A 23,984-nucleotide genomic window follows, 5' to 3' on the forward strand; every position below is an offset into this window, starting at 1 on the left:
CGGCTGGCGAAATCACCGACCCGACTCTTAGCAAACAAGCGATTGCGCCTGCTTTAGAAAGTTAACTAGTCGCAAGTTTGCGGTAAAATGCAGTTGGCTTGTCGAGGTCAAAACACTATATAGCAGCTGTGAATCAAATAAACATATCTATCTATAAATTACAGGAACGTCTGTCTGTCTGTCTGTCTGTTATGCGCATCTCTCGAACCGTTAGTCTGATGGATTTCAAACTTGACAGGTGTCTTGCTACGGGCACGAGTAAGTGCAGTGCCAAGTTTGATGTTGTTTGGATTAGAAATGCAAAAGATATCGTTAAATATATATCGGTAAAAGAAGCACACATTGGCTTTCGCCGCTCTAGCCGCTGGCCACTGCCCCTCTCACACTGCACAGCACTGAGTGAGCACAGCGCAGCTACAATGTGAAATACACCTCAGACCCACAAACATTTGCAAAGTAGCACTACTTTGGACTGTCTTTGACTTTGAATAAAAATGAACTTTTGCTGTGTAATTATAAACACACCAAACCAGCAATTACTAAAAACACACACAAAAAGCGATTTTGCATGGGCACTGCACTAGTTATAAATAATGTTATGTCATTTTTTACTCTTACACTGGATGTTTGCTGCTTCAATCCAGATGAGTATTGAAAAGTATTTTCGCGACTGAATAAGGCACACGTTGAGGATGAGGACCAGCCTGAACCGGAGGTATCAGTCTGAAACAGAGCTCAACAGTCCGACCAGTGGAATTAGTTATGTTATTAATTTGTTTACAATATTTTCAGGCTTCAACCAGTGAAAGACAGGGTCAGGGAGAGAAAGACATAGATTTGTTAGGCATTGAAGTAGGAGAGGAGGACAGCATCCAACTGCGTGTCCTCCTCGGTTTTTGATACTGGTTGCCCAAACCACCTCAGCTGGCTCCTTTCCACGCAAAGGACTAGCGGCTCTACTCCAGAGTTCCTCACGGATGACTGAGCTTCTCACCCTATCTCTAAGGGAGACGCCAGCCACCCTCCTGAGAAAACCCATTTCGGCAGCTTGTACCCTGGATGTGAATCTTTCGGTCATGACTCATTAAGTTAAACCTGCAATAATATTTTTTTGGGCTACTTGGGGGCAGCCGAAACAAGCTTTAAACGCAACACAAGGTTTAAGGTTCATTTACTGGGATTCTGCAACACAGGGTTGCACAACGAAATACGTGTGTCTTTGCCTCCTTTTTTTCTAAAATCAACTACCGTCTCCTTGGTTTTGCTGACGTTGAGCACCACTCTGCAAGATTGTTGATTTCTTTGGGTTGATGTGGCGAACTTGTTTGCAAACAGTTGCTTATTCACACATCCAACGCACAACGGCACAACATTATCAGTCATTTGAGGTTGTGTTTGTGGCCACCTGATGTATCTAAGTCTAATATTCACTCTACTTTAGCTCTGTTTTTGGTCCCTACCAAATATCTGGCTCTTGAGCTGCTAAATGCTCCACTATGTTCCCCAGCTATTACTCCGTATCTGTCTCCTGATACTGAGAAGGTAATGCATTGTCTGTTCTTCAAACTCTTTTGCTTAAAACACCTGTCTGCTGCAGCTGAATACGCTATGAGAGAGTTTAATTAACAACTATGTGAGCCATTGTTTCTTATACAAACATAGATAGCAGCTTGAAATAGACTGCTGTATCTATGCTTTTTTTTCCACGTTCACATTTTTCCTCCTGTTGACTTCATGTCGCACCAATTGTTGTCATTGTTTTTATATATATATATATATATATATATATATATATATATATATAATATTTATATATTTAGAGTTCTTATTTATTTGCGTTATTCGTTACGACCAATAAAAATCCTCAAGCCATCCAAAGTGATATGTGAAACTTTGTACATTCAGAATCGGTTGATCTGACACATCTGGTCCAATATTCAAGCTGTAGAGGTTGATGCTCAGCAGTTGTTTAGTTACATTGATGTTTTGAAGTGATTCTAGTTTTTTTCAGTCCGCATTATTATTCTGCAGGCCTAAATTGACACTGTCAGTGAGAAAATAATTCCGTCTTTCTGTATCTCTGTCTCTTTGTCTTTTGCAGGTCTCGCAATACAGACCCGGTGTGTCCTGGCCTGCAGGCTCAGATCCTGTCTTGCTACAGGGAGAACAGAGACCAGACCCTAACATGTTCAGGCCTGGCCAAAGAATACATGCAGTGTATCAATGCTGCAAAGAAGGTGAGAGCTTTTTTTTTTCTCAATTGGATAGGATTTGGAATATCAGGGAAGATCTGAAAGGTTAATATAGCCAAAGTATTATCACAAATTCTATTTACTTCAGGAACTTGAAAAACAAAAAGCCTACTGTAGATCCTACCTTAACCATAAAGATCACTTTCTAAAGCCATATCAATAGCAACTTTCTACAAAAAATAATAAGTATGTAATAATAATTATATTAATTCTATCATATTGTACTTCTAATGACCCCTCAAATAAGCAAGGATTTGATATAACATTCCAGTCTGAGTGGTGTCTTTTGAAGTTTTCCATGGAGAGAGATGATGTTATTTTCAGAGCAGCACTCTGTCTGATGTAAAAGAAAGAAATTCATTTTTTTCTCATGTTCTCAAGATTATTCTGGGGGAGTTAAAGATCCAAAAACATCAGATTGATAGGATTTTGAGTGCTGTCACTTTAGGTTTATACACAGAGAAAGTCCTCACCGTCATTAGAAACAGCTTCCAGAGTAAATGTCTGATGTAAAAGTATGAAATCCAAGTTCTCCTGGGCTACAAAACCTGTTTTCCTAACAATGCTGAAAATGCCCCTTCTCGAAGGCAAACAGTTTGGGTTGCCATTACATACTGTAATTCCTCAGTCGCAGCTCAGCTTGTCACTGCAGCCTTTACACTGTTAGTTCTAATTTAAGGTAGTTTACAGGCACACAATCATTTAAAGTGTGTGATAAGGAAAGAAAAGCAGGTTGTCCTCTGAAAACAAGCAATAAAACTAGACATTTTCCCAGACAACAGTGATTACATTTTTTATATTTTATGAATATGACTGAAGCACATTAACATTGCCATTGATATACAATGTTTTTTTTAGCTTATGCATTGAAGAAAAATAAGAATTCCTGAAAGTGGTTCACTTGTTTGTCCAATCAGACGCAGCAACAATGTCTGCAGGCTCATCATTAGAATTCTAGGAGAGTATAAGAACAGAAATCCTGCACTGTAGACTGTAAATATGATTATGATTATGTAATCTCATCTTTTCCTGTTTGTTAGCATTAGTCCTTTGCATTTTCTTTTCTCAAAGTTTGAAAACTCATTCCTGACCCCCAGTCCCTCATCGTAGCAAAGAGGAGGACAAACCGTATGTGATGCCGATTATATAAGTCGTGTTTCTGACTGCATCTCTGGTGTCATTTTGGCTGAAATCTACTAGGGGTGGGGGGGAATCGATACAGCACAGTATTGCGATATTTTCAGTGGCAATACTGTATTGATACACCGACGCCAAGTATCGATCCATTATTACATATGTGTTGGTAAGTTTGTCTGCTTGACAATCCCATTTTGCAGAGAGTGAGATGAACAAAGAGAGAAATGTATCTTTTTAGACAGGATTAAAGCAGCAGCAGCTTTCAGCAACTTTAGAGTGAAAAATCGTTACAGCGTGCATCAATGTTAAAATGTATACAGATTGGCAGGTCTGAAATGTTCGAGTCACACACGTCTCGTCTTCATATCAGAAACAAGGAAATTAATTCACTCCAACTTAGTCATTGGCTCTCAGAGTCACATACTGATACAAAGTCTGGCACGTGGGACTGCTGGGATTGGTTGAAGTCACGGGAAACTCAGGTTATTGGTCAAATTTGCGTAAACTTTTGCGGTTATTGGTCAAAATTGCGAATCATACCAAATTCACAGTGATTGGTTGTAACAAGTAACGATGCAGCACATAAAAAATGTATCGGAGTAAAAGTATTAAACTCATCGAAAATATGTACTCAAGTAAAAGTGGAAGTAGGAGAAAAACTTAATACTCCAGTAGAGTACAGATACAGCCTTTTAGTACTTAAGTACAGTAGAGAAGTAGTTCTACTTCGTTACTATACATCTCTGGTGGAGACTGATAACTATATAAGAGATGCTGGCAAGCAGGGAGCCGCAAAACTGAAAAAAGGTAGAAAAAGGTTATCAGACAAGTCAAAAATATACAGTAACTGAATGTAAAAATCAATGTATTAATAACTATATTATGTATTGATACATTCAGTTATATTTGTGACTCGTTAAAAAGGATTGTGAAAAGAAACAAAGCCTTATACTTTTGATTTAACCCCTGATAAGTCTGGAAAATAGATTATTGTTAATACTTTATCTTCTAGCTGATTTTGCTTTCCAACTTCTTACTTTTCCTGTTTCTTTGTTCATAGCGCAGTTAAAAAAATATAATGAAATAGTAAAAGAAAAAGGCGTTCAGGTAGTGTGTTGTTAGGATGGCTACGATAAATCATAGGCTCCTGTTATCGCAAAGATTTTCAATGTAATGGCTCAATATCTAAATGATTTTGACAATGTGGATGAGGTCATTATAATTGGATGGCCATCCCTATTCATTTGAGCCAGATCATAGGCAACACACACACACACACAAATTTCCAATAACTAATTTTGCTGGACAACAAAAGTTCTACACTCTGGCGAGTTAAGGTCTTTTGGCTTTGTAGGGCAGAATAATTAGCCAGCTTTTTAACCAGCTGAGTGGAAGTTAAAGGAAAAGTATAAACCTTTTTAGATTTCATTTTACACTCATAATTTCACAAACAGTATTATTTGTTCATGCATTCATTTATATTTTTGACTTGTTTGATATTTTAAGGTAAATGATGGGGCTCCATGGACGGACAGCTAACTGCATGACATTTTATTAAGGTGGTAGTGGTTCCATGCTGTTTACTGAAGCAATAGTAATTTTGTTGATGTAGGAACTGGACCTCTCCAGGCGCCCGAATATGCTCATATTCGGGTTTTTAAAAACCCGAATATGCTACCTGGGTTACCCCTTTTCTAACCCGAAATTTTAGTCATGTAAACGCGTATCGGCATATCTCCATCAAAAGGAACATTGATTTGTGTTCTGCGCATGTTCTATTCGCAAGGAATCTTGGTCTTTTGAGTAGAGGAACTTCTTGTATGTGCCAGAAAACATAGTTATAATAATAATTATATACTATAATAATATAGTTATATTTATGTCAATGCAGAAAACCTGCGCGCAGTATACCGGAAGTAAACAAGAAGTAGAGGTAAACATGGCGAGACGCAGCACAGCACCACACTTTTGGAGCGAGGAGGAAACCAATTTCTTTATTAGTGTGGTGAAAACCATGAATATAATGTCTTTTGGTGACGGCAGAAAGTACCGAGATAGTGAGATTTATAAGAAGGTGACCGAAAAGTTATTGCGTCTTAAGGTTGTCCGTAGGCTACGTCCAGACGCTAACCGTGTGTCGCCGTTTACGTCGGGATATTGCCATTTGATTACAAATTCCATGTATACAGGAGTAACTCTTTCTGCTCACGCATGTAAACGGGTTATTCCAAATGTTTCAGAAACCTGAATAGTGACCTTAACTGACCATAACCTGAAAATTGACAGCTTGTAAACGTAGTCAGTGGAATGGTTATATGACTTTTTTCAAGTTGAATGGTGCTCGTCACGCTACCCCCTAGTGCCTGTGAGCGGAAAAACCACCCTTGCAACTATCAGCCGGCGAGCCAACAGCCTCAGCGTCAGCAAGTATCGCATAATATCAGGTCTTGCGAGGAACCGGCTAACAAGGTAGCGATGGGAGTTTTTCACACTATCGTCATGGCTGAGCTGGCAAAAAAGAAACGGAAAGCTAGAAAAGCATTGTCGGAGGAACAGAGAAAGAGGAAACGGTAGACTGACCGAGCGAGGACTCGGTCACAAGTAAACATAGGAGCTGCCAAATGTCGAAGATGTCGGGAGCTGTGGTTTCATTTTGCCCAGACTTGGCTGGATCCTAGCATGCCAGCGAACATTCAACCGGGCGACTCTTTTTGGTTTGCCGATCTGACAGCCACATTCTGCTTTATGATGAAACTGACTTTTTTTCTATTTTATCCGCGGTGAAAAACAGTGAAGAATCACTGCTTATGCATGCACTCAGTAAAATCTAGCCTTGTACTTTCAGCATTCAATATTCCTTAATTGGATCCACTGCTGTATTATTCAAAAGCAAAGACAAGTTCCTCTCCTTACGTATGTGCATCACTGTAGCAGTTTTAAGTTACAAATTCACAGAAAGTTAGAGAGAAAATGTGAGGAGAAGGGAAAAGGGGGAGTTGGAGGACAGAATACTGGAAGCTTGCCCTTCCAAAGTTTGTACAGTAGACACATTTGAAGGTGCTGCTGCTCATCATGCACCCGGACAACGTACTGCTCTGTCTCATGGTGCACTCTGCTCACATCTCCTCTGCGTTGCTCAGGGGCACTGAGGCTTCCCCTGGCATACAGTAATACAGCATGTGATAATCAGAACTTGATTCCTCTGCGTGTGTGTGTGTGTGTGTGTGTGTGTGTGTGTGTGTGTGTGTGTGTGTGTGTGTGTGTGTGTGTGTGTGTGTGTGTGTGTGTGTGTGTGGCTGCCTGTACGTGTGTGCACTTTCAGTAGTATCTGTAGCTTTGTATCTGTCTTGTAAGAAACCCACACAAAACCCACTTTTATATACACACAGCTTAACCTTTGTTTTTAGTGTTGTATTTCTGCACTTATGAGAGTGTAAAGTCCTTACAAATGTTGGCATGTGTTTGTTTGTGTGTGTGTGTGCTTGTGTGCGTACATGCGTGTGTGAGAGTTTCTTCATCATATTAGCTAGTGTGAAAAAAAGAGGAGTGAAGAGTGAAGTGAAGACTCTTTGAAGATAGTCTTTAAAAGAGCACATATGTACTGTGTGTGTGTGTGTATGTGTGTGTGTGTGTGTGGGGGGGGGGGCTTGCTACATTGTAGTCTGCTTTAACCTACACATCAAGGGCTTTCCTCCTGATTAGCCCTTGAGGCATCTCCCTGACTTTCACTCAATTTGAACGTCAATTTGAAAGTTCTTCCTCCATTATGTGTCTTTAGAAGCTGTCACAGTTTGGTTATCACTGATGACTTGTTTTCGTCTTGTGGAGTGCAGTAGATGCGTAGGCTACTAAATGAACTGACACTTTGGGGGTAAAAATTGTTGCAACTCATCATGTTGAATTTACGATGTTTAAAGACAAAATAACCTCTTTACACAGAGCGAGTATTAAGAGATAAATGGTATTAAATGACTACTATAGTACTCTATGTCTCGACCCAGCAGACTTATTTCCCAAACACGTTTGTTCCATTTGAAGAATGGTCTAAAAACAAAAAAATATCACAACACTCAGCTGTTGTTGGAACAGGCTGAAAGTTGCTAATTTTAGCTTTTTAACGTGATATGAAAATTGTGTAGGTTGTTCAGTAAGCTAAATAGCTTATCATGTGCTTGAGTCTGAATCCAGATTTTTAAAGCATCGTAGCCCTTATAACAGAGAAATGCAGCAAAATGTCTTTTTATTCGTTTTGATCATTTATAACAAATGTTTGAGTCCAACAAACGATGGGGAAATATTGATGCGGTGATAATTCTACTTTGTGCGTTAAATATTAGCCAAACATTGTTTCCTTCTCTTCCTTGTAATGCATATTAAATTAGTACATCTTACGGACACACAGTGTGCTGTGAGGCTGGGGAAAATTGGTTTTCATTTCTGTTTTCATTTTATTTATAAGCACACACAGTTGATGTGTGACGTCTTCCGTATTGCAAATATACGTTTGAATGCTTTAAAAAAAATTGGAGTGGCCTGCTTATTTAATTAATGAGTCAAAATGATGAATTAAATGAAATGACACAGCCTCTGATGGCAGAAATCAAACAGATGATGTATTTTCATTCCTAAGCTTTTTAAATGAGTAAAACAGGACTTCATTGGGACTAAATGTGGTCTAGTTCTTGTTTTGTCTTTCCAGACTCACAGAAGTGACTGTGATGTGTTTTGATCAGTGTCTCAGCGGGTCAGTAGAAAGGGCCTGCATGTCACAGACGTCTGCCTGCTGGGTTACGCTTCCATCTTTATGTGTGTGTGTGTGTGTGTACATGCGTGTGTGTTTGATGGCAAATGAGGGGAGGATCCCACAGAGTCTGCAGAGACTGAGCAGGCAACCTCGAGTCATTATCCTTTGGGAGGCTGAGCCTGACGTGGGCACTGCTACATGTAACGCGTACACACTGTCCAGACACTCGGTGGGATTCTCTAGTCATTTATCTGCACTCTCAGATGCAAATACATACACAGCACGCACATTATGCACACACTGTCTAAATGGCCTGGTGGGATTCCAGAGTAATTTAGCGGCAGTCTCAGAGAGAGTCTGCCTCTGATGCTGATCAGTGTCAGAGGCTCGGCTCACGATGGAGACGGGAGAAAGGCAAGAGAGGAAGACAGCCTGAAAAATGAGAGACAGTGACAGAGAGGTACAAAAAGAGATTTGGAAAAGTGGAGAAAATACCTGAACTGAGAAGAAAAAGAGCAAGTAAAGGATATACAGGGAGTAAAAACAGCAAAAGAGATTTTGAAAAAAGAATAGAGAGATGAGCGTTACAGCAGCATGTCCGATCACAGATGTATGTGGAGCTACAGCGAGTTCAGGATCGGGCCGGCTGCTGGTTGAGACCTCAGAAACTTTAAACGTCATTATTTTCCCCTTCAGCAAGGCCAACTACTGAGGCGCACACACACTCACGCGTATATATCTGGAGCCCTGCTGTGGAGTGCAGACATTACAGGCTTTGGGTCTAATACCAAGGGAGTTACTCCTGAAGTTAAAAGCTGCCTGTCAGACTGGCTGTCAGAGAGTAACCAGGAGAAACAAAAGGTAGAATCCGAGAAAGAAAGTGCTGAAAGAGTGCTGAGGAGCAGCAGAGTAATTGAAAAGGTTATTTGGAAATGTGTGTTTAAAGAAGTATTGGTCACCATGATCTTGTCCACTCTGGCCATGAAGCAACCAACTGTGGGGCAATAAGGGCCGTTTCACAGTCCTTGTTTCGTGGACTGTGATTCCTTGCTGCTGCTGCGGCGGAAGAATACTTACCTCGCACAGCAGCTGGATTCTCGCGATATCGTTCATGCAAGAAATGCGAATTTGCGTTTCCTAGGATGGCAAAGGCAGGTCACGGGCTACGGATTTTGCCATAATATAATTGCAATAAACGGATACAAATTACAGTTACATAGTTAAATCATGATCATGATGACAATTTGTAAAAAGTCTGAAATCATACTTCATCATGTATGTCCGCAAGACTAAAAGCAAACAACTACATTTAAAATGTTTTTTCTGTGAATTTCAGATCAATCAGGGCTATGCTAACATTGTAGCAGCTCCATCAATACAAAAACGTACATATCATTTCAGAATTTTCCAGCTAGTCCAACTTCCCCACTTACTTTTCCCCAAGAAAGCTCCTTTTTTGTCTTTTGTCTCTGCACAATTAATGAAGGTACAATAGAGCTCTGGGTGCCCAGAGACAACTATGTTAATGTAATGTGATCGCGCCACCGAAAACGCCTCGGTCTAAGCGCACGATTACTTTGCCTCTGATTGGCTTACCCTGATATTCTAACCCTAACCAATTTTACTCCTCGTGCCTAAACCTAACCTATCCAACCAACAAAGGCAACGAGTACTAGCCATCAGAGGCAGAGCAGGGCGGGTCATGCCTTTGCAATCGTGAATTTGCAGCTGCGACTGTTTGTTTAAAACAACAGTGGAGGTTTCCAATGACGGCTTCTTAGATTGTTCTGTGTTGCTCATCACGTTAGAGGAATGCCTTCTTGCTGTCACATGTAGGTTTGTTGCCAAATCATCACTTGAGAAACCCTTTAAAACTTTTAAACCAGATGTGTGATCAACACTTCGGCTGAAAGAGCTTTCAGTCGTATGGGTAAAACGTTTGAGATTTTACAAGTAGACGAGGAGTTAAAGGTGCTGTAGGTAAGATTGTGAAGATCCAGGACTTTGCCAACAAATTTCTCAGTCCCTCCCCCCTTTCTGCTGCAGCCCAAACCGTCTCCTAAGCCCCCTCCCACACAATGGAGTTTGACAGAACGTGTTTACTCACTAACCGTAAAACGATGCTAACTAGCAGGCTAGCGTTAGCCATTTCAGCATCATATCAGACCGACTACTGTGCAAACGTTACTATTATCCTCCTCCTGAACCCCCTACCTCTAAAAAGTGAAATTGGTCTAAATTGGCCAGGTAATTATATCAAATTACCAAAATGTTTTCAACATACATATGGCATTTGATTTGCTGTATTAAGACAGACTTGAAAAGGCATATTTGGTGTGCCCGAAATGGCAGGGGGAAAAATATGTACTTAAGGTATTTCCTTTGTGGTGCTTGATAGAAGACATCTTGCTTTGCATCACAGTGAAAGCCAGACTTTGACTAATGGCAATATATACTGAGTTAATTAATTAATTGTTGCAGACTTAGGCAATACAGGAGAAAAAAAAACACATGTATGTTATCACAGAAGCCTTAATACCTTAACAGTTGGCTAGGAGTCGTATAAATAATGAATATCAAGAGATGCTCTCCATGTAGAGCTACGTATGCCAACAATAAATGACAGAAAAGCACAACCCATGTGTGTCGTCTGTGTAAGGGATTATTACTAAACAAGACATTTGTTTTGTAATCTTACCTTTCCTATGCTCTGTTAGCTGTCCAAGTTGCAGAACTCCCTGGTCCCTGACAGCCTGGGCGAGGTACAGTAGAAGGAGTAGGAGGACTTGCTGATGAGATGTCAAATTTGTCAGCTATCATACTGAAAGACATTTTCCAAAATTACCCAGTGCATTGAGATTGACTGTCCTTCTCCTGCGCGAGAGGCATTCATTTACACCTTTAGTTCCCTTTCTTCTGCTTAGCTAATAATTTAGGTTGTCGGACTGTTCAGTCGTTGACAGTCATGCCATCCAGGGCTAGTTGAAATAGCGGAGGAGGTTTGACTGATGACATGTCATGTCTCCTGTCCATCAGAGGCTACTTTACAGATTTATTAAGTGCTGTGTTAAGATGGAGCTTTTCTCAGAGTTGTAGAATTTGCACATAAATCAAAATCCAGTCCGACAGCCCTGTAGCAAACCCTTAGAGAAACTTTTTTGTTGACATTTAGCTCTTTTTCCTTCTAAGCTGAAACTTTGTAAGAACCTGCAAGGTCTAAGTTCTGCCTTTTCCATTAGGTTTTATAAATCAGAATGTATACACGTCATCGTAAAGGCGACACTGTATGGCGACACTGGGACATATGTCCTCATTTTAATGTGCTGTTTGGTAGGAAAGTGCAATTCAGTTTTGGGACAGACACTGACAACAAAAGTGGCGTTAATATTGATTAACTTTGACATTCACATGTGATGACTTTTACTGCCACCCGCAGTAGGAGGTCGCCGGAGTGGAGCAATAAGAGAGTACATGAGACCGGCACCATACCATAATGTCAACCCATCCCGCTGCTTAAATATTCTCCTGAATAAGAAGACAGGGAGGTGCAGGTGTAGAATCTGGTACAGAACTGACTGAGAGATGACGCACAATCATTTCTGTAGCATTTGGTCGGGCTATAGTGGCTATTTAGTGGGGAAAAACAGCCCACTACAAAAAAACATTAGATTCTGAATTTAGATTTTGAATGAAAAAAAACGCCAACTCTACCCAATGTCACTGGGACATGAAGTTAAACTAATAAACTACTCCAAAACATTGTGCACACAGGTTGGGTATTCCAAGCCCTGTAGTGCTAATGGAAACACATGTCCTGTGTTATTAATTACCACGCTCGTGTTGTGTTCCAAACCAGCTGTTCTATTTGTTTCCCTGAGAGTACCTGGAACTTGGATTTAGTACCACCCTCCTGAGCAATGCCAAAATGTTATGTTCAGGAAGTAGGGGTGTGACGAGACACGAGATTGGGTTCACGAGAACGAAGATTTTAACACTATTTTAAAGAAAACTTCAATTAAGAAATATGACTGGAAAAAATTGTCTTTACTCAGAGAACCAAGGTTACAACGTAACCAAGCGTTTCCTTGCAGCAGTGAACAAGGAGGTAGGCTGCTCTTGTATTGATTTATGACCATTTTAAGACAAGGGGAGAACATTTCTTTGTTTAATATCATTAAAAGTAAAGTTAGGTTTTGCTTTCTGCTTCCATCTAATTTTTAAAAAAAAAGAGAGAAAGAGAGCGATTTGTGCAATCTGCGTGAGTCAGCAGCACACCGAACTGCACGCTGCAGTCTGTGTGTGTGTGTGTGTGTGTGTGTGTGTGTGTGTGTGTGTGTGTGTGTGTGTGTGTGTGTGTGTGTGTGTTGGGCGCCAGAGAGAGAGAGTGTGTGAGGCCGTACTGTCTTTAACGCTTGGTTTTACAGGCAGCTTTTTACAATTGCAAATCCTCTACCGCTCTGCAAAAGTGAAGTCAGAGTCAACTTTGGCGAACGGGCAGTGGATCTTCTATGCTAATTTAGAGGTCCAAGCCAGACTACTCTTCAAAGCCAGATGTATTATATGTCCGAACAGGCCAGACTCCCTCTACTGGCTGCTGTTCTGCACTTGAGACCGATATCGCGAGACAATTTTTACCTCGACGAGAAGTCTCGACACATTTTAATCTCAATATATCTCGTGGCACGAGATCTCGTCACACCTCTATCAGGAAGTCGCTGCAGTGTGTACACCTTAAGTTACGGGTCATCAAGTTGTAGGCTTATCTGTCTCAGAGCCATTTTGATTCAACTCCATAGTGATTTTCTTTACACCAGAGCTGGTAGTATCGATGTATTGCATTGCAATATAATAAGAAGTGTTTGCGATATTCTGTCCCTCTCATTGATGTTAATAGGGGGGTGGGCAGAGCATTTGAGCAGGGCAGTGTTGTAGTCAATGCTGTGGAGCGTTCAACAGACCCACAGAGGGATGGGATAGAATTTTTAGGAACACTGTTGTGATTTGAAATGGCCCAGCCTGTTGTGCAGGAGCGTGTGTGCTGTTTCTGAGGCTTAGTGTGCAAGTAAGAATCCCTGAGGACAGAACACCAGAAGATAAGGGCAAAGAGAAAATAGTTTCATCAAGTTTTGATAAGTCCATTCTCAAAGGAAAACCCTATTGACAATACTGATATACTGATAACAAATCTGTATCTGTTGCTGATCTGAATGCACACTGACTTTCGCAAAGCCAGTGAATCACAACGGTATCAAAACTTATATTGATTTCTTTTTTCTTTTACCTTCAGTTTTATTGTTGATTGAACAGGAGTCGTGCCGGTACCAAATCACAGCAGCTCAGCTACTCTGCTGGCAGATAACATTCTAGACAAACAAACTGAAGAAAAATACAAAGAAAAGGCTTTGAAGAACAACAAAAAAAACGCACGCTGTAGACATACAGAGATCTAGAAACTGTCACATAGCCGTGGTATATGTGAAAGGCCAAGGAGAAATAGACGGAAAGGCTTTGAGAAACACTGGACCCACAAAGAGAAAAATAGAAAGGAAGATGAGGAGGGGAGCGCTAAAACATGACAAAAGAGCACAGTGAAAGAAGAAACGATTAGGTCTAAAGTAAAAGCTGGGATTAAATGTTGACAGGCAGAAACTGGAGATCAGTTTAAGTGAAACAAATAATGGAGCAGACTTCCTCTGCAGGCAGTACGAAAGAGAATAAATGAGTAAGAAAAAGGAGAGATGAACCCTGTGATGAGCACTGATACTGCAAAGCTGGAGAGACATTACAAGAAAATGAACCAGTTGAAGGAACATGAGGAAGAAAGAGGAGAAATATATAGGGGAAAAAATAGGAGTAGCCAAGGGGAAGAAAAAGAGTTGTGCTTTGTAAACCTGATGGTAAACACTGAGCAATTGAAGAAGCGATGTGAGGAAATGGGGAAGTGAGTAGTAAATGATGAAGAGGAGGAGGTGGACAGTTGAAGAACAGCGGTGGAGGCACACGAGGGATGATGGGAAACGGGGTAGGAGCACCGTTGAGCGAGCGAGAGAGAGAGAGAGAGAAATGGTGGAGGAAGACTCGAACAGATGTGCTGGAGGGGAGAGAAAGAGGATGAGGTGGAGAAGGAATATGGCTCACGTCAGAGGGGAGAGCATTGTGGGAGAAAGTGAGTGAGTATCGTGAGGGGGAAAAAGCGAGAACGGAAAGATGGGTAGGTACCACAAGGAGATGGTAAGTGCTTGTGGAGGAAGGGTTAGAGATGGACAGAGGATGAAAAGATGTAAAGAGAGAGAGAGAGAGAGAGAGAGAGAGAGAGAGAGAGAAAGAGATGGCAGGCCCCACAGCAGTCAACACTAATGAAGAAGAATGAGGGTTTTCAGCTGCTTGCTGGACCTGATACTGACCACACACACACACAGACACACACATAGTTTCACACACTCTTTCCCTTAAGTATGTACTAAATTTTTTACACAAAATCTATGAAGCAATAAGTAGTCAACCTCCACATTCACCTCATTGCTATGCGTGAATAAATACCACAGTGTCTTGTAGCTTCCTTTAAACTAGGCCCTTATTAAGGAACAGAGTTTCTCTCCATTTTCATATTTGTTCTGTGAGTATGGGAGAATGGGAGTTTCACACCAAGCTTCTAAATTAGTATAGGTTGCTTTAATTGGGGCTAAAGTCTTGCAGTGTTTTTATATCTTCTTTCAAATTGCAGAACTTTTCTACAAAGTTGATGTGCCATGGAGCAGACAGAACTTTTTGTCCTTTGACATTCTATTTGTGACTCTGCGCTTCAACCACCACAACGTCCTGCCCACTAGAGAAAACCGGAATCTTGAATCTTAACAAATTTTGTTAAGAAGTAGTTTGCCACCGGTTTTTGCAAAGGCGTTGAATTGTTTCAAAAAGATGACGTTCATTTGCAGCAAATTTTTTTTTTTGTCAGATTCTTCTTTCTCTTCTGCTCTCAGTTGAAGGTCTGTTTGTGCCTCATTAGCTGTGACTGCCTACAGACAAGAAGAGAAAAAAAAAGCTTTAAGGGATCCTTTGACTTTTTTCTTCACCCCCAGCTCACAGTGTTGAACAGAAGTTGACTCAACACTTGCCAGAACACAGCGGTACAATGCGTGTGCAGTGATGGAGGTCTATCAAAAGTTGTATCGTGCCTCTGCGCCAGCGATAGCCGTGGCTGGAGGCATTATGTTTTTGAGCTGTCCGTCTGTCCATCTGTCCATCGGACCCATTCACATGGACGTGATCTCTCGGGCCTTGAGAAGATGTCTTCAAATTTGGCGCAAACATCCACGTGGACTTAACCCTCCTGTTGTCCTCGGGTCAAATTTGACCCGTTTACAGAAACTTTCTATATCAGAACTATGACAAAAGAACGTTGAAAAAAGTGACAAATGCTACAAAAACGCAGGAAAAAAATCGACAATTTTGTTTTTTAAACGCTGAAAAAAGGGTTAAAAAACCCATCAAAAACATCGCCATAGGTGAAAAAAACATCATTAAAAAAAATGCCAAAAAACTCATCAAAAATTTTTAATGTGACAACAAAAACTGGAATAAAATCGACAAAAACGTCGAGAAAGTGTAGAAAAAGAACAATGTTTTTTTTTTTTTTTATTTCGACCCAGAAAAACACAAAGTTTAATGGTCGACAGGAAGACAACACAAGGGTTAAGAATTAGGATCAGAATCTGTAGCTACCTAGCAACGTATACGTCCTGTGTGTGTATGTTCACAGCTCACATTCTGATCTCAAACCTTACTGGGACCTTCAGTTCTTTCTGTTACCTTCTTCCTCCTTTTCTTCTTCCTCCTTTTTTCTTTCATTTCGTTAAGGAATTTCTAAACCCTTGCAATATGCATGAAGTTGATACATTTCCGATGACCAGCCAGCATACACATACTGTACATCTAATGAATTAGCCAAATATGTTGGAGTCATCTCACACTCTGCAGCACGGTGTTTCAGGTGACTTTGGACATATTACTTTCTACCCCCTCCCATTCCGAGCGCATTTCAACTCCTACGGTGGCCAAACCTGAAATTAGCTCTCAGTATCTCCATTGTTTACACGCAGCTGTTCTAGCCACTCCAATATTAAAGGTCCCATGACATGGTGCTGTTTGGATGCTTTTATATAGGCCTTGGTGGTCCACTAATACTGTATCTGAAGTCTCTTTCCCATAATTCAGCCTTGGTGCAGAATTACAGCCACTAGAGCCAGTCCCACAATGAGCTTTCCTTAGTATGTGCCATTTCTGTGTCTGTAGCTATTGAGGAGAGGAGAGGGGGTGGCAAGGTGGAGGGTGGGGGTGTGGCCATGACCAACTGCCACTTTGCTCGTTTGAAAACCATGATGTCTCTCTCTCATGGGTGGGCCAAATTCTCTGGGAGGGCAAAGTAGAGAAAGGGGAGGTAACCTTGCTCCTTATGACCTCATAAGGAGAAGATTCCAGATCAGCCCATCTGAGCTTTCATTTTCTCAAAGGCAGAGCAGGATACCCAGGGCTCGGTTTACACCTATCGCCATTTCTAGCCACTGGGGGACCATAGGCAGGCTGGGGGAACTCATATTAATGTTAAAAAACCTCATAAAGTGAAATTTTCATGCCATGGGACCTTTAACTTTGGTCTTGTTGCTTTGCCTGTCGCGTTGTCGTTCTCTTTTTCGCTTCCCTGGTGAGTAATTTCCCCCTGGTATTCGTCACGGTGCCACTGAGTTTAAAAGCGCGAAAGGCGGAGGTATGTCCCTCTTTGGCTAATGTATTTTAAAGATGGAGGCGCTACATGCCGGCCGTCATTCGAGCGACTCGCTCGTATGTATTCTGAATGATTCTAAATGGCAGATTCTACACTTACGAGAATTCTTTGATTAGTTGGTGGAAGTAATTACACATGAATGAGCACATACTTGTGAAAGAACAAAGTTTTTTTTTGTTGCTCAGAATCTACTCCAAAAATTACACAATGTAGGTTTAAAGGAACACGCCGACTTATTGGGAATTTAGCTTATTCACCGTAACCCCCAGAGTTAGACAACTCGATACATACCCTTCTCATCTCCGTGCGTGCTGTAACGCTGTCTGACGGCTCCAGCATTAGCTTAGCCCAGCACAGATCCTGCAGGTAACTGGTTCCAACTAGCCTACTGCTCCGAATTGTGACAAAAGTGACAAAATAACGCCAACATGTTCCTATTTACATGTTGTGATTTGTAGAGTCACAGCGTGTACAAAAACCAACGTAACTTGAGACACAGCCATCTTCTATCCGTAAATAAACCGGGAACTATATTCTCAGACAGGCTTGCTGCGAGCATATCACTCCGCCCAAGTACTATATTCTTCCGCCTGAGAATTTAGTTCCCGGTTTGTTTACGGTTTGTACACGCTGCGACTCTACAAATCACAGCATGTAAACAGGAACATGTTGGCGTTATTTTGTCACTTATTCGGAGCAGTAGGATTACTGGAACCATTCACCTGCCTGTTCTGTTATGGGCTGATGCCGCTGGAGACGTCAGACAGCTTTACAGCACGCACGGAGATGAGAAGGGTATGTATCGACTTGTCTAACTCTGGGGGTTACGGTGAATAAGCTAAATTCCCAAGAAGTCGGCGTGTTCCTTTAAGTACAGTAACAAAGTATTTGTACTTTGTTACATTACAGCACTGCCGACAAGACGATCTGCAGATGCAAGTGAAGGATGTTCAGTTTTTTTTTTATAACTGTGAATTTCTCAGTCACAGTGGGTCTTTCTTTTCTTTGTCGCTGAATGTTTCATTTATGACTTTGGCTGGCACAAATTCATACAAACCTATCAAATGGTAGTCACTTCGACCTGTGTCTGAACTCGCGTTATGTTTGTGCCACGGTACATTTTGGCTCAATGACCTCGAGTGTGTGTTTCTGTGTGCGTGTGTGTGTTGGGTCCACTTAAGAGTTTGGCGCTGGAGAATGTATTAACGGAGATAGAGGGATAGTGTTCAGGTCATTAATGTCAGTGTAAACCTACACAAACACACACACACACACCCACACACCAGGCCACAATAACTCATTTGAATCTGTGAGTCCAGTTTTCGGACATGAAGGCAAGAAGCTAGGCATTTTTCACTGTAAAGCTGAAATACAAAATGTTCTACTTTGTCGAAGATTTTCATACAAATAACATTTTCACACACAGTTCCCCTGCTTGTCAAAGTGCCAATAATGAGGAAGGTTTATACCGTGAGGACGCTGACAGAATGTGTCCTTACACCTTACTCTTCCTGTGTAAGGTTAGCTGAGCATACATTCACACATGCCCAAGTACACTTACATCAGCTCCCTGGGTTTGGAGGAAAGTTTTTGTCAGTTGGTTTGTCGTATTGTTCGTCAGTTTGTTTTCACTGTAGTCTCTTTTTTTTTTTTTTATCTATCTTTAATGAATCTTCCTTCGTCTGTCAATTTTGTTTTTCTGCCTCTGCTTCCTTTAAACCAACACCTTTCATCTAGCTTCCACGTCTGTCTGCTTTTTTTTTTTTCTCTTTCTCTGTGTCTACTCCACTCTCTTTGTCTCTCTTGTTTTATTCTGTCTTCTCCTATCTGTTTCTCTTTTCTAAACTCCTCTCTTCTTTTTCTCGGCCGCCTCCTTCATTTGTCTCTCCCTGCTCTGCAGTTGACTTATTGATTTCATTTTCATACTGTCGGCAGTTGTTCCCTCTGTCATAAACCATCAGCGTTGCCTCCTTTCAAGCCGGCATTGATCATTGTACAGACGATCACAACCAATCACCGCCGAGCGTCATTATCTGCTCTCTCTCTCTCTCGTTTGTTGTTTGTCTCTCTTGTGTTGTGTGCCCTGTGGGTTGTATATATTTTTTTAATCTGGCGATTAAGCACTCCGCTGAAATAACAACACTGTACATTTAAGCATTAAGGTAGTGAATTAGGCTTCTCTTCACCTTTTCATTTTCCCCCTCAGACTCAAGTGCTGTGAAAATTGGCTCACTAAGATGGAAAGCTGAGGGCTTTCAAAGAAAAGGCATCACAAACCTATTTATATAAATCATCACAACCTTACTCTTCTTGTTTTTAAAGAAATGCACGTGCCTGTCTTTGACAATGAATGTGCGTACCTCCTCCACACTCCAGCCACTGTTGTGTTACACATGGAACTTTCTCTTACTTTCTCTTTTTCTTTAAGCGATGCCTGCCGAGCCTCTGTTGTCTCCTCTCTCTCTCTCTCGGTCCCAGTCCTTCCCCTCTCTCCCTCCCTCCCGCTCCTGTATTTCCCTCTTCTTGTCTTTTGTTGCACTGCAGTGTTCGATCGAACAGCACATCAAGCCAAATCTAGAGCCTCCATTTCCTCTTTTATCTGCCTCGTGGCCCTCCGACGCCTCAGGGCTTTCAAACAAGGGGAGAGTCGGGGGGTGTGGAGACGTGGAGACATGGAGCGAGGGGGTAGAGTTGAGGGTACTCGCAATTGCTTCCCTAGGGAGGCATTTTCACCAGCTTTTGTACACCTCTCTGACCTTTCAGAGCGCCACCACGCCTGTCGGCTCGCGCTACGAGACCCCCTACTCTCTCTCCCTCTTTCTGCACCCTCTGATGGGGGTCCCAGATAATAATTAAACACAGCCCTATATTGTGTTCTGTTGAAAGCCACCTCGGCTGTATAAGCAATTGACACACTGTTTTTTTTTTCTTCCTGATGGCATTTTACACCAATATTCTGGTCAGCATTTCATCGCTCCCTCTCTTAGCAAGAGGTTTTGTGGAACCAAGGCCACCAGCTGGGATAAGAGAGGACAACAGCGAGGCTTTTAGGTGGGTTTTTCACTGGCTTTTGTTTGCCTCGAAGCAGCCGCACCATTATCAGAACAGTCCACTTTGTACCAGCCTCTCATTCCGTCTTTCTCTCCACTTCCTCGTTCTCTTTGTGACTTGAGGCCTGCTTCTCCTTTGTGATTGCTCTCCAATTCACACCCTGTACTCCCAAATAGATTGATCGATTTTTTTATTTTTTTTTATTCCCTGGCCTTTTTGTAAATAAATAAATACCATTGTGTTATTGTTTGCTCCCAGAGCTGTGTTGACAAGTTCACTTTCATGTGAAACTTTGAAATTGCTTTTTTATAGTGGTAACTGCAATTATTCTTGGTCTATGTAACAAAGGCAGCCGCTTATTTGCATTGTACGAAAACGACTCGTTAGTTTAACTTGTCATTTGTGTTTTTCATCCAGTAAAATCGTAAGATCTTAATCTGTGCTTCAAATTGACATAATTCAAAGATTTGCCTTAGAGTTAATGCCAGGGTAGTATCCGCTATATCTGTTTGCTATATCAGTTTACACTAACTGCACATACTAAGGTTACACTTCTTCCCAGTACTGTCTTAGCAGTAAGGTATACTTCTGTCTATCGCAACTCTCCTGTTCTCCTGTAAGAGTGAACTTCTCAGTAATATGACAAGACAACGCCAGGATTCCTCCAGGCACGGATGCACCATGTTCCGGCTGCATCGTGGTTTTGTTCTGTCCTCCACCGTGCGTCATACCATACCTCACGCCACGTCATTTTTAGTCAACATGGAAGGTGTGATAGAGATTGCTAGCAGTCGAAGAAATATGCTGATTTTAGAGTTATTTTAATTGATATATGATGTCATCCAAGCTTGTCACCATTTTATTTCTGTCTCCATAATTTTTAATATATGTACTGTCACTATTTTTTTTATTTTCATTGTCATTTGAATATGTTTTGGGTTTTGGACTTATTGATTATTTGAAAGAATAATGAACAGATTAATTGACAAAAAAAAAACATCTGTTAGTTATTGTATTTTGGATTGAAGTGGAGGAAGCACATTATCTAGGTAGCCTTTGTTAGTGGAGACAATCTTTGCAGTATGTGTTCTCATCCTCACTCCCCCGCTCCTCTCCCCCCATCTCCATCCCTCAGCAGTGCAAGTGGTCAGGCCTATCAACCACAGAGCCTCAGCCTATCACCTGGGAGCCCCAATTGCCTGCCAGTCATCAGATAAAATGGATTTCCAATTGAGTCCAGGCTCCCAGGCTGGGTCAGGCAGAAAGGAGAACAGCCAGACTTCTGCTCTTCTACCTCTCCTGACTTTCTGTTTGTTGTTAGTTTTTTTTTCTTTTCTTTGTATCTCCTACAGTGTTCGGCCCTCTCTCCACTCCCCTCACTCGGTTTCTCTGATCTGCCGGCCGGGCCACATGAAATGAAAATAGGCTCGTTGTAAAAGCCCAGATATATCGTTGTGCTATCTGGGCGGCAGTGTGGTGTAACCCCAGCAAGTCTTCTTAGTCCCTGACTACTTTAACTCAGGGTGGATCTGCAATTAGAGCAACAGGTGGGAAATCCATTAGTTTGTGTGTGAGTTGTGAGGTGTTAACAGTTTTATTTTTATTTTTTTATTTTTTTTATATACACTACAAATGCACAGATACCATTTTCAGAACCTATCGTAGTACTAATTACTTTTGCTGTTCATTCTGTGGCCAGTAGTACACCATTAGATTAGATTAGATAATACTTTATTCATCCCACAATGGGGAAATTCACTTGTTACAAACCAACAAACAACCAAACAAACAAACACCAGGCAAAGTGATGATCAATGAATGTAAAGTGGCATTATATAAAAAGTATTGTAAAGTAAAGTGAGGTGGCCGTGGTACGAAAAATATTGTAATGTAAGTAAGTAATTGACGTGAAATTAGATTGAATAATATGTAATTAAATAACATAGCAAAATGAATTAACCATAATATAAATTATATTGAAATGTGACCATAATATAAATAATATTGAAAAAGTCAGCACTCGGAATGGAAAAATATACCTCTCCTTCTTACACCGTGGGTGTATCAGTCTGCTGCTGAAGGAGCTGCTCAGGGACCCCAGTGATATTGTTATTAACTTTAGTCATAAAATAGACCATCCTAAACATTGCATTGAAGCATACAGTAATGTATAGCTTATGGTACACAAGCATCTAAAGTATGCTTTGATAAGTTGAATTGTTATTTTTTTTTTGTATTCTCATTAGCTTCATCAAAACAGAGGCTATTCTATGCTTTATACTTGATAATGGATGAATTGTTTGAAGTCATTTATCAGTAATTAAAAAATTCAATTATGGTTTCCTGTATGTGAGGATTTGCTACTTGTTTTATATCATCGTTCATTCAATATCTTTGAATTTTGGGGTAATTGATTCATTGAAAAAATAATTACAGATTACTTGATAATGAAAGTAGTCATAAGTTGTCCTTGACAGGAGTGGAGAAAGCCGATTATCTTGGTAGCCTGAAATGAACTTTGTTAGTGGAGACAATCTTTGCAGTATGTGTTCTCATCTACTCTCCCTCCATCATGTTACCCTCTTAATCAAATTGCTTTGAATCTCTGCAACACACACACAACTCTTTCTACAGTGAATGTGTGAATTACCCACTATTAAATATATTTGTCATATCTGAAGCGAACAAATTATGTTGCACGTGCAAATTAAATTATACCAATGTAACAGGTTGCTAAAGTGAAGCAAAATCTTTTAAGGCGCTCTCTTTGCAGAGGTAAGCTTATCTCAGATTTGAGAAAACAGTCTGACTTCAAGGTCCTTTTTCTTGCTGTTCTAGAGTTTCAACCATATTGCAAGATTTGCATTGGCAGATGAAGTTCGTCCCGTTGTCATGGAGAGTTGTAGATGTTCAAATGTCCATTTTCCCGACCACTTTAAGGACTTCCATGTTGGCTTAAATGCTTTTTTTTTTTTTTATCTTGAAAGTTGCAGGCACCATGCAAGACACAAGCGACTCACTGACCCATAGTCCACATCTACATATCAACGATATTGTTTTAGAGCCGACAAACTGTGATGGTATGGGTCAAATGTCACCACCTCTTATCCTTTAGTGTTTCTGTTTGTGTATGCATGCAAGCACATGTTTACCCTTTCCCTCTTCCTTTGACTGGTCAAGAGCAGGCTCACTCCTGAACGTACACACATTGTTTGAGAGCGTCTGTTGCTTAGTTTCTCTCTAAAGTGAGCCGTTTCGTTCATAACCTGTACCGGAGCTTTCAGTGAAGCTAATTTAAACAAAGTTTAAATGAGGCGAGAAAATATGTTCTCAGGTTTGCATTTAAGTCATTGTACTATATTTAAAACACCTACTCCTTGTACCCAGTGAAGTGCAGAATAGAGCAGAAAGGAAAGAAGATGGAGGGAGGGATGGATAGAGGAGTAGATGAGAAGAGAACAGATGGCAGTCGTGGAGCGGAAGAATGGGGAGAGAATGGAAGTTGAGGAGAGGAAATCGGAGGGAGGAGATGAGAGGAGATGAGAGGAGTGAAGGAGGTGGGGAGCCATATTGATCACCCTGCTCTGTGAGTCTCTCTGTGGTTTGAATGGTTTGAGTTTCACAGCTGGAGTGACCTCTGTCTGCGGTGCTGAGAACAGATACCATCCCCCTCTCTACACAGACATACATGCACACTGTACAGTACGAAACATGCAATCTGCTTCTTTACCAGCTGACTTAAGGTCTATGCACCGCGAGCCTTCAGTCAATTTAGCTAATTGCATCGTTCCACATTGGGACCTTACTGCAACTATAGGACTTCAGTGGGACTAGTAGTCAATCAGGAACAACCCTACTCCCTGCTGCGGTCCAGCCTCTGAAGCCAAGCAGTGCTGAGCCTGATCAATATCTAACTGGGACACTAAAGCAAATTTACAGACAGGAGACTTTTATTAATAATAGATGTAACTCTTGGATTAATTCCTGAAATGGTTGATGCAAAATTAAATTTTTTGTC

The 23,984-nt window shown here is 41.1% G+C and overlaps 1 protein-coding gene across 2 annotated transcripts in view; it reads left to right on the plus strand.

The window, feature by feature from the left end:
- chchd6a (coiled-coil-helix-coiled-coil-helix domain containing 6a) overlaps positions 1-23,984 on the plus strand; it is a 99,588-nt gene that overhangs the window by 70,904 nt on the left and 4,700 nt on the right. For both annotated transcript variants that reach the window (XM_039801482.1, XM_039801485.1), the window contains one exon: positions 2,102-2,237. In XM_039801482.1, the coding sequence (XP_039657416.1) occupies positions 2,102-2,237 (136 nt within the window). The remainder of the gene's footprint in view (positions 1-2,101; positions 2,238-23,984) is intronic.

Source organism: Perca fluviatilis, chromosome 5 (assembly GCF_010015445.1).
Source record: "Perca fluviatilis chromosome 5, GENO_Pfluv_1.0, whole genome shotgun sequence".
Classification (NCBI taxonomy): domain Eukaryota; kingdom Metazoa; phylum Chordata; class Actinopteri; order Perciformes; family Percidae; genus Perca; species Perca fluviatilis.